Below are 11,498 nucleotides of genomic sequence, written 5' to 3' on the forward strand. Positions count from 1 at the left end.
GTATATTGATCTAGAATAGAGCACCAGTTAACTGTTGTAGTTTTTTAGCATTTATAAGCATTGCTGAGAAAACCAAGAATTAATCTCTTTTCAGAGTAAATCTTTGCAAATGCTGTACAGACCATTATAAGCATTGCTTTTGGTACTTGCAACAGTTTACAGAAGCTCTACCACTTGGTATTCCAGTAGTAGTAAGTCCATATATATGGTTAACATGCATCCATAGCTTCCTTAATTTTCATTGGAAAGGTAGAGGAAAACATGCAACAGTAAAAATCTTAAAGCATGACAAAAAAAAAAAAAAAAAAAGGCAACCTAATTTCTTTTCCTGGCAGGCTTCTATTTTCTTACTATTTTTTCACTTCAAGCTAGGTCCCAACACTGATTCCTCAATGGGCACTGCAAGTGGAACGGAAATATTGTTAAGGACAAGCTATGTGCCTTTCGACACTTTTGCCAACTATTTAAATGCTTTGCTAGTTTGCAGTATACTCCTGTGGTCAGAGCCATATCACTTGTCCCAGGGCAGAAGAGGTAGGGTATGCATTTTTCTGGACCAGAGTGTTGCTGGACTGACTTCCTAGAAATGAGCAAACCTACCATTTGGCTCTTACATACAAGATGATGTAACTCAGTGGCCTGTACGTGGAAACTGTGTAGCCACACCTGCTGTTGCAGAGAGGTGTTTGGAGGCAGCTAAGTTTATCAAAAGCATGTTGAAAATCTTTTCAGGTTCAGTAGCTGATGTTTTTACATTTTTAACAGTGTTATGCAGGAGAATGTTTCTTGTATTTGAGAATGCCAGCTGCTGGTAATAAGGGCAGTATTTTTTGTTTGAGAAAATTGCTGTCTTTTAACAATGCTATCACTTTATGTGGAGACTAATTCTCCTAATTTGAAAGTTTAACATTCGACTTCATTGGAACTCCTTCTGATCTAGAGCAAGATTTGACTTTAGAGATATGCTGAATGCTATTGCTCTAAGTGACCCAGAAATAATTTTGCATATATACCTTTTCTAAACTGTCCCACTGGAAATGTCCTCTAATGAACTAGTGTAACATGAGAGAGACTAGCTGCAGACTTTTAATTAAGCAGCTAAACCAGCATTCAAGGTGGACTTCAAAGCCTGAGGCACAAAGCAGAACTAAAAGCTGCTGAAACAAAACAAAACAAAAAAAAACAAACAAAAGGGTTGCTGTACTGGATGTCCTTACTAAGATAATAGTCAAAGTGTGCAAAAGTAATGGAAGGCACCCAAATGTTTGAAGTTTGCAACAGAGATTTATGGAGAAAACATGATTCTCTGGATTTTGTAACTGTCCAGAATGTATTGTAATTACAGTAATGAAAACAAACTATCAAAAGTACATATTGGTACTCCTGTGTCTTCTTAATAGAAGAAAATTGTTCTAAAGGCTTTAACAAGTACTCGGGCCTTCCCGTTCACAAATGAGTCTGAGCTTGCAGGTGATCTTTTAGTTAAGAGGAAAAAGGATATATAACACATTTGTCAAATGTCAGAACAGTGAAGTCAGAGTGAAGAGATGGTCTTAGCAAAGCTGCTTACAGTAATTGGGTGGGTTATGTCTGTCCTGCAGTTACTTCTGCTGCAGCTGAGAAGCAGGTAAACGGATGGATGTTGAGCTGTGTTAGGTGGGTTAGATTGCTGTCAGTGCTTCAGCAAAATGGGTAATGCAGTGGATGTGTCCTATGGCAACACACACATCCCAGCAGTTTAAAAGTGAGACCTAAGCTGCTGTGTTTCATTGGATTATCTATTGCAATTGTCATTTTCAAAGAAGGAAACAATATGTTTATACTAGTGGAAAAATGCTACTTAGCATTTAACAGATTAAATACTTGCGCACTTATGCAGCAGTATGCATAAGGATGCTATTATTTCCTACAGTGTAAAGATTAACCTGCTCTAAATACAGCCTGCAAACATTCTTTTAATATTCCAAGTGGGTGTTTCTGTCCTCATGATTATTACTTTTTTCTCAAGCCTGAAGGTTTTTTCTTCAGAAATGTCATCTTTCCTGGTTTTGTTGAAGGAATCTGATGGAAAGGTCAGAACAAATTTCCTTATGAGCAAGATGCTTATTGAAGAGGGTGAAGTACTTGAATCTTTTCAGATGGCCTTTCTTCAGAAGATTAAGTTCTCATTAAAATGAAATACTGGAAAGAAAAGGGAAAACCAAAACTGTTTTTGAACAGCCTGACTAAAAATATCTCAACTTTTCTAGCTACCTAGAGTTAACTCCTGATTTTTTTAAATTATTTTTTTAGTCATCTGTATTTAATCTAGAATTAAACACAGCATAAGCATGAGTTCTTGATTTCTGCTCTAAAAGGACAAGCAGGAAAGTCCTGCAAAAAGTGAAAAATCTTGGCATGACTCTCTGACATAGCATAATGAAAAAGGGAGATGATTTGCATCTGCTGAAATACAACATCAGTATATGTTCTAGTTATGGAGCATCCTGAGTCACAGGTGAATTCAGTGTTCACATCTGATGAATATCTGATGAACATTTCCCAACAAGTTCTCTAACTGTTAAGGTAAAACAAGATTAAATTTGGGTTTTTTACTTTTTTTAAACAGTCTTGATTCTGTTACAAGTTTCCCAGAAAAGGTAGAGCATTATAGCACTGAAATGTATACAGGTGCATTTAAATAGGCTGCAGAGACAACTTTAAATTATATACATTTTTAATATAATTTTGTAATGAATGCTGTAAAAGGATTAAAATGGGAGGGCAAGAATATGTTTTTTAAAACAAACATGGTTGTTTGTTCCATAAATTTCATTCATCCCCTAAACAGTTGTTACTCTTTCTTCTTGTAGGTCTGTCGAAGAGAGCAGAAAGAAAATGTAATAGTAAAAGCAAACATTTTGTTCTTGTAAAAAAATCAGTTAATATACAAATTCCTGAAGCTGTAACTTTAAAAAGTACTAGCTTCCCAGTTGTCTAAACTGGGTTAACAGAGTGCAGTCAGTTTTACCAGAGGAAGCTTGGTTGTAAGGACTCCTGGCGACTGGCAGTCAGAAGCCCTGGTGCTGTGGCCCTTATCTGCTAACAATTCATTGTAATCTTGCAAGCCCCACTGATCTCGCTGCCTTGCTTCCCCCGTGTTCCTTTGCAAACCACTGGGTGGAGCCTGGAGAAAAGAGACCATGTAACAAAGGTAAAATTTTGTGCCGTATTTGGCATATGTTTAAGATACTTCAGGGAGCAAACAGTACAAATGTAATAAATACAGGAAAGCAGTATGCTACTATAAACTTACCCTGCTCATACCTTCTCCAGGATAATTGTGAGACTTCTCAGTCTGGCAGGACCTAAGTCTGAGCATCAGATTTCCCCAGATTTTTAAAAATAAATAATATTAGAATACAATGTTTAGTTACAATGTTACCCTTCATGTAGGATATACTTTTCCCAACAGTACTGGTTTGTTCTGTGTATAGAAAGGTTGTCATTGCATCGTGGTTTAACCCCAGCCAGAAACTTAAGTACTACACAGCTGCTCACTTGCTCCCCCCAGCCCCTGGTGGGATGGGGGGGGGAGAACTGGAAAAAAGGTAAATCCCGTGGGTTGAGAGAACAGTTTAATAATTAAAATAAAATAAAATGTAATAATTGTAATGAAAAGGGAGACAACAAAAAGAGAGACAGAAATAAAACACCAGAAGGACAAGTGATGCACAACACAACTGCTCACCACCCGCTGATGCCCAGCCAGTCCCCAAGCAGCGACCAGTGCCCCCTGTCCAGCTCCCCCAAGTTTATACACTGAGCATGACATTCCATGGTATGGAATAGCCCTTTGGCTACCTCAGGTCAGCTGTCCTGGCTCTGCTCCCTCCTGGCTCCTTGTGCACCTCCTCCCTGGCAGAGCATGAGAGACTGAAAAGTCCTTGATTTAGAGTAAGCACCCCTTAGCAACAACTAAAACTTCAGTGTGTTATCGTTGTTCTCATACTAGATCCAAAACGCAGGATTGTACCAGCTACTAGGGAGAAAATTAATCCTACCCCAGCCAAATCCAGGACACACCGGAACAGGAGACAAAACTCCCATTAATATTAGGAATACAGGAGCCATGTCACAGATGCTTCTGCATAGCTTTCATTCGTGCTCGATGTGACAGGGAAACAAGTAAAATCAATCATTGAGCATCATGCCTACGAATTATAAAAAGCCAGTTGCATTTTAAAACATTTTCAGCATATGGTAGGGAAATTTTTAATAAATGAATGAACCAAGGTTGTCCCGGGTAGCATTTTCAAAATACTACCAGAAGCTTATACATGAGGATTTTATGGGGATCTCTTTAGGTACCTCTCTGTTGCAGCCAAGTCCTTATCAAAACTGCTGCGTCTGCATGGCTTGGATCAAGAAGGAGATACGGACTCTTAATACTGAAATAAATCTGTCCTTTTGGATGAGCTTTTCCTCTGTCACTTGCAAAAAACTGGCTTCCCTCATTCTTTCGGGTTGTTTAAAACTTCACCAGACCTGCACATTCAGGAACATTTGCAATTTTCAGGTGAGCATCAGGTTTTATTATTTTAAGTGCCAGTATTGCATCTAAGCAAAACTTCTGGGTATCAACAGTGCTCGGGGACGCAGCGGCTCTGGTTTTTTAAGAGAGAAAAAAAACCCCAAAACCGTTACAGGCTGAGTGGGGTTGTAGGGGGGTTTGTTGGATCTACCAGTAGGGACCTGGATTCTGACACAACGCTTTGAACAGACAGTTCCCGTTGTTCCGCTGCGGGTACGAGCTGGGTGAGTTTTATTTCTTCACCTGCAGCTCCGTGGCTCGGAGGGCCACGTCCGCAAGTGCGGGCCACGGGCATCGCTGCGGGACAACGGGGCGCACCCGCGCTGAGCACAGACGGGCGCTGCTGTTGCTGTTGCTCTGACTCAAACGCTGTGGGTTTGGTGGGTTTTTCCCCTCCAAGCGCGTGCTGCCGTTGCCAGCAGCGCCCCACACGGGCTCCTCAGCCAAAGCCTCCGCTGTGGGAGCGGCGCGGGGTCACCAGAGAGCACCGGCCCACCCCGGAGCCGAGCCCCGCTTCTGCCACCGACCCGCGTTTTCCACCCGGCGGGGCGGGGACCCTCGCAGCAGCCCCCGAGGTGCGCTCCGTGAGCTTGGCGGAGACACCTCGGGCTCGCAGGCTCCCGCCCGGGTCCCGCCGCCGCTGTTTGCAGTAGGAGCTCGTTCCGAGCCCGCGGCTGTCCGCAGAGCCCCTGACGCCGAGCGGGCGCACAGCGCGTGGCGGGCCCCGCACCGCAGCCCGGCGCCTGGAACGAGCGCGGCACCGCCCCGCGAACCGGGCGGTGCCACACGCAGCCCCCGCCCCTCCCGGCCCCGCCCCGCCCCGCCCCGCCGAGCGCTGCCGGCGGCCGCTCGGGCGCATGCCTGGGCGTGGGCAGCAGGACCAATGCAGCGCGGGCAGGGCGGGGCGGCGGCGGTGCAGCGCTTCCGGGTTCGGGGGGTGGCGCGCCGTCATGTGATAGAGGCTTAAAGGGGAAGCGGCGGCTGCGGCGGGCGCGTGCGGGTGGGCGCCCAGGGCGAGCCGGCCGCACGGACAGGTAGGGCGGGGCGGGTAGGGTAGTACACACGCACCCCCCCACCCCCTCGCCGGTGCGGTGGTGGTTCGGCCCGACCGCCGTCCCTTCCCGGAGCGGGTGGGGGCGGTCTCTACCGTGGTGGTGCGGCGGGGGGAGGCGGCTGGGCCTCGGGGAGGGAGCGAAGCGCTGCCGCTGCCCTCTTCGGAGGCGGGGGCCGCTCCCGCCGCATCGCGGGTGACCGGGCGCCCTCTCGTCTCGCAGGCCGGCGGAGGCGGCGGCGGCGGCGCTGGCGCTGGGAGGCCCCAGCCATGGCCGACGTAAGTGCGGCCCCGCGGCGGGCGGAGGCCGCGGGGATGTGGGGGGAGCTCCGGGGCGTAGCCGGACGGGGGGCGGGCGGGCCGGGGCCTGGCGGGGCGGGAGAGCCGGAGCGGGCGGCGGGGAGCGGGGCGCAGGCAGCCCCCTCCGCCCGCCCTCCGTGGCAGCCGGTAACGCGCCGCCTGTCTCTGCCCCCAGGACCTGAAGAGGTTTCTGTACAAGAAGCTGCCGAGGTGAGTTGTGCGGCGGGACCTGGGCACTGCCCCCGCCGCGGCGGAGCCCGGGGCCGGGGGGCGGCGGGGCCCGGGGGGTGGCCCGGCGCGCTGCTCTCGTTGTTGCCCACCCGAGGGGGAAGCAGCCCGCGCTGCGGGCGGCTCTGTAGCCTTCCGGGGGCTCCTTCGGGGACGAGCTGTGCCCGCCTGTGCCGGGAGCGTCCCGCGTGGCTGCCTTCCCGCGTCCTTGGGAATTCCCTGCGGGAGCTGCCGCCTGGAAGGGCTCCGGTCTGCGGTAACGTGCAGGTGTGGTGACACCGGTGTCCCTTCAGCGAGGGCAGCGTACTCGAGCTTTTGCTTGATTAACGAAACTTAATTGGTAATATCTGGCCTCCTTCTGTAGCCGAAAGTTTCGTGCCTGTAGTTTTATTTTTTATTTCTCTTTACTGCTTCAAGAGACCACTCATACTGAACAGAACAAATCGCTTTCAGTGAAATACTAAATTAGCAAAGGCATTAGTTTTCTCTGTTTTCCCCTTCCTTGTGCATTTGTTCAGGAAAAAAAGATCTTTGCTACTAATTACTCAGTTTTTAAAATCACATCTCCTCTTCATTATTTTTTTTTTTTTTTTGCAGCGTTGAAGGTCTTCATGCTATTGTAGTCTCAGATAGAGATGGTGTGCCTGTTATCAAAGGTAACTTCAGCTTCTTGTGTGCCCTGCAACCGATATCCTGACTGAACAGCAGGGGGTGGAGAAGTACGGCAGAATCTTCTCTGGTTATGCTCAAGCCCTGAATATCCAAACCTGAAGAATTAAGCTTGACTCTTACTTCAAATTCAGTGGTTGCTTATGTACCTCTAAGTTTATCCTTTTGTTTGTGTCCTCGATAATTGTAGGCCATGGAAGTCTTCCTCTGTGAAAAGGGTTGGAGTGCTGTAAGGTCCTTGTATCTTCTAAGTCATTCGCAGGCTGATTGATACAAAGTACTAGAGAGCTGGTCTTTGTTCAGAAGCAATGCACATCCAACTATTACACGTTGTCTAATTTAGTTTGCTTTTTAATGTCCCGAAGTATTTAAATACCTAGCAGAACTTGCACATCTTCACTTGTTGTCATTCAAGTGACCATGTGCCAGTAATCAATTCGAAGGCTGGAATCAGCACAAACGGTGAGGGACACAAAACGAAAGTGACATTAGCACAGGCTGTGCATCCTAATGGAAAAGACTGCTTCTTAGGTATGCTAGGAAGGATGCTGGTGTAATCAGCACTGATTGAGTACCAAATATTAAATATTGTACCACTCATGAAGAACTGTCCAGCACTCGTTGCAGAAGCATGTAAGAAGTGTTATGTGTTCCTCAACAGCAGATCTGGTTTTGTCAGGGCACTAAGCTGGACAGGGGTTTGTGATGCTCTCGGAGGTTATACCATGTAAAGATAAGATCTTTCTTGTTTTGTTCCAGTTGCCAATGATAATGCTCCGGAACATGCACTGCGACCTGGTTTTCTATCCACCTTTGCCCTTGCCACAGATCAGGGCAGTAAACTAGGGCTTTCTAAAAACAAAAGTATCATCTGCTATTACAATACGTACCAGGTGAGTAACCTCAGTGTGATTTGTTCTCTGTGACCTGAGCTATATTCCTACATTACATCGAGCAAGGGAGAGAAGGTTGTTTACATTCTGCTAGATTCTCACTTGGCAGCTATTGTACTGTTCGTGTTTTATTTCTCACACTGCTTAAATGGCTAAACTAAACTTTTGCAGTTTGTTAAGCTTCTCTTACATTTCTCAAAACTGAGATTTACTGGTTGAAAATGGTGGTTTTCTGAACATGTAATTGGGGAATTTGCAGCAGGTGCTGCTCATGTGGGTTTCAGAATCTGTTATGAAGGCTTTATGTTTTGTTTTACAAACAATATCTGTTTATAATTAGTGACACTTAAATAAGTGTGTGCAACCTATTTCATCACTAATCTTGCTGCCACTTTGAGGTAAGAAAGTTTTGGATATTTTTTTTTTTTGTACACAAACTGGTTATTTGTGTCCTCAAATCCATCATCAACTAAGTTTCTCCTGCTTCTCAAGTTCTAGTGATCTTGAGAACCTTTTATTGTGACTGAGGTAAATTGGCCAACCATTCAGCCTGCAGTATCTAGCTCTGGAAAATAAATGGGTGAATGGGTGAGTTTACACACAGTATAGTGGAGAGCGTGGTCTTTGTTAAAAGTTAATTAAAAACTGACACCACAGTACAGAGTACTGTACCTAGAAAGCCTGGCATTTCCCTCCCTCCTGTGCTCTGTGGTGTTATCTGCCAGAAATCTCAGCTGCAAACACTGCAGTGTGCACTATGGAGATCATGCTCTCCACAGGTGACAAGCAGTCTCTTTTCTTCAGTAATAGGGAGCTGGGATCTTGAGCACAACAGTAAGCTACTTGCATCAGGACAATCAAAGCAACATACTGATGCTGTGCACACTCACCACAGTCACAATAAAAGGTTCTCAAGGCCACTAGAACTTGAGAAGCAGGAGAAACTTAGTTGATGATGGATTTGAGGACACAAATAATCAGCTTGTGTACAAAGAAAAAAAAATATCCAAAGCTTTCTTATCTCCCAAGTCATAGTGGCAACAAGATCAGTGATGAAGTAGATTGCAGGTACTTACTTAAGTGTCACTAATTATGAACAGATAATGTTTGTAAAACAGAACATAAAGCCTTCATAACAGATTCTGAAAGCTGTATGAGCAGTGCATGCTGCAAATTCCCAATTACTGCACGTTCAGAAAACGATGGTGTTTTTAATCGTGAATCTTACTGAATAGGTACACTGAAAAGTCAGCCTTGTGGCTCTTGCTCCTGCCTGTCCTTTAAACTGAGGAGGCTGTTTGTTTCAGAAGAAATTTCTGTGGCAGAGCTGTGACGTCCAACATGCGCTGCTGGCTGAATGCTATTCTCTTTCCTTGCAGGTGGTGCAGTTCAATCGCTTACCTTTGGTAGTAAGTTTCATTGCTAGCAGCAATGCCAATACTGGTATGTCTTCATGTGTATTTAAAATATTGTAGTATTTTAAGGCCTAGGTGTTTAATTGAAAATAAATTAACCGAATTTATATCAGGGTATATAAACTTTGCTCCTGCTATGAATTCTGTCAGCTTATTTGTCAAGGAGAGAAGGGGAAAGGCATGAACAAAAAGTCAAGATTTCAGGTGACTTGCTGAAGTTGTCATTTTGTTAAAGCATACTTCTCCTGTGATTAACCTCACCCTTGCTGTGTGGGAGCGTTCACTGCATCAGCAATGACTGTACTGTATGTACCAGTTATTTGGTCTGTCAGTTCCAGGTTACACACATGTGGCTCTATCCACCCAGTTCTGTGCAGTGGGGAAATGCTTCAGAAAAGCACCTGGCCTTGCTCATGAGGGCATTTGCTAATGAGTGCAAGCAAAAGGGATTTAATTCTTGCACAGCTGCCTGGGCCTCAGTAGCTGTGGGAAGCAGTAAAGCAATAGTAGAGGCACGCAGCAGTATGGGGGAGAGCTGTGCTGCATGGGGTGTGCCCCTGTTGGTGCTGGGGGTGCTGCCCACTGTTCTTGTGGAGCATGAGCAGCTCCAGTGAAACATTTCACGTTGTGGAAGACTCTGGCTGTGACATGCAGCGGGGAGGGAGCTGTAGGATTTGGAGAAAGGTTTCTCAGTTACATCATCTGATGGGATGTTCTGTCTCTTCTCTTTCCAGGGCTGATTGTAAGTTTAGAGAAGGAGCTCACACCCCTGTTTGAAGAACTGAGGCAGGTTGTTGAAGTTTCTTAACCTGATGGTATAGCCAGAGTGCAGCATCCCTCTGCAGCCCAGTGGACAGAAAGATTCAATAATCTTCAGTCAAATAACAAGTCTCAGAAATACCACAGCTCCTTAGTATACTAAGTAAGAGTAAATTGTACATAGTACTGAATCTGAAACTATCTACTAGTGTGTTGTAGGTGGATGTTACTTTAGGCCATGCTTCTTGTATTGTGCAGTACTGGAGAGACCACCACGATAGCTCCCATGGAGTTCAGCTCAGCCAGCTGAGCCAGGTCGGCATGATGCTGTTGGCTCAAATGAGCAACTCGCAGATCTCTTTCTTTACAGGAAACCATACACATGGTGGGGTGTATCCTCAGGCCAGATACTGCTGGGTGTTGGAAAACAGATTGGTTGTATAGTATTATCAAAGATGTGGTTGAAACAGTATTGTGAGAGCAAGTTTACTAGCAGTGATGTGTTGGTACAATCAATAAATATCCTAGCTTTCTTATGTGGGTGATAACTCTGGCAAGGGAATGCTACTAATCTGGATGTTAGTTGCCTCCTGCTTCCACTAAGAAGAAAGCTATTTCTATGAAAGCTGTTGCTTTAGGGGTTTTCATTGTGCCCAGATAAAAGCATCCAAACAAGTCTCACTTCTTCATGGGGTTTTTGTGTAATATGGTTGTGAAGATCTCATGTCTCATAGATTTTGTGTGGGTTCATCACTGGTGACACTCTACTCATTTACCCTTAGGTTTTCTGAAGTAAATAAAATACAGTATTTTTAAATGACAGAGCCTGGTCCGCTCTTCTGTTGCACTATAATGCTCTACAGTATATCAGCTTTTCTGCAGAGAGAACAGGTCTCTTAGAGTTGTTTGTCGATGTTTAAAAAAAAATAATCCAGGAGTTCATAGGCTGAAAACTAACCAGCATGTGTTTCAGTTGAATGACAAGGATACAGAGTCCTGTGCCGGTGCAGAGATCCTATCGGTGGGGTTCCATCCCATACTCTGCCTTTCCTTGTTTCCTCTCACATTCCCCTTGTGATGGCTGCAGTGTAGACTTCCAGTGCTAAAACTAGGCGTTGCTGGTCTAAGGGAGAGCTCTTGGCTGGTCTCTGCCTCAGGCTGGGAAAGGGGGTGCTGCTGGCCGCTTACTTATACCTTGCCTACCTGCAGTGCCAGGCAGGATGAGGGGAAACAGTGATATTGGAAATGAGGACTGGGAATTCTTGGCTCAGAAGCTCTCTTGGAGATTAAATGTTGTCAGGTGCCTCTCTTCCATTTAAACTGAGCTCCTGGCCTGAGCTTTCCGTTTCTGGTTATTACTAAAGCAGCTGGAAACTGAGCCCCAAGGCATATCTATATGCATTTCTGGCAAAAAACATTTGTGTTCAATCTATGGCCCACTCCTGCTGTTAGCTTCTGGTCAGCTTGTCCATGACTGCTTCCTAGGCCAGCCAGGTGCCATTTCTTTTACTGGCTTCTGTTTGTGACACCATGTGCTGAACTTGCTTCTAACATTTTTGTAACACTGCTTGTTCATGTGAAAAAGGGAAGGCTGCTTTTGTGGTTATGCT

At 45.7% G+C, this 11,498-nt stretch overlaps 1 protein-coding gene across 1 annotated transcript; it reads left to right on the forward strand.

Moving 5' to 3' along the window:
* The first annotated feature begins 5,566 nt into the window (after nt 1–5,566).
* Nucleotides 5,567–10,710, forward strand: LAMTOR3 (late endosomal/lysosomal adaptor, MAPK and MTOR activator 3). The gene is made up of 7 exons (XM_080369301.1): nt 5,567–5,607; nt 5,848–5,903; nt 6,100–6,134; nt 6,750–6,808; nt 7,581–7,714; nt 9,094–9,157; nt 9,864–10,710. The coding sequence occupies exons 2-7, from the start codon at nt 5,895–5,897 to the stop codon at nt 9,935–9,937; spliced, it is 375 nt and encodes a 124-aa protein (XP_080225427.1). The 5' UTR covers nt 5,567–5,607; nt 5,848–5,894; the 3' UTR covers nt 9,938–10,710.
* Nucleotides 10,711–11,498: the final 788 nt, after the last annotated feature.

Source organism: Falco punctatus, assembly GCF_963210335.1.
Source record: "Falco punctatus genome assembly, chromosome: 1".
Lineage (NCBI taxonomy): Eukaryota > Metazoa > Chordata > Aves > Falconiformes > Falconidae > Falco > Falco punctatus.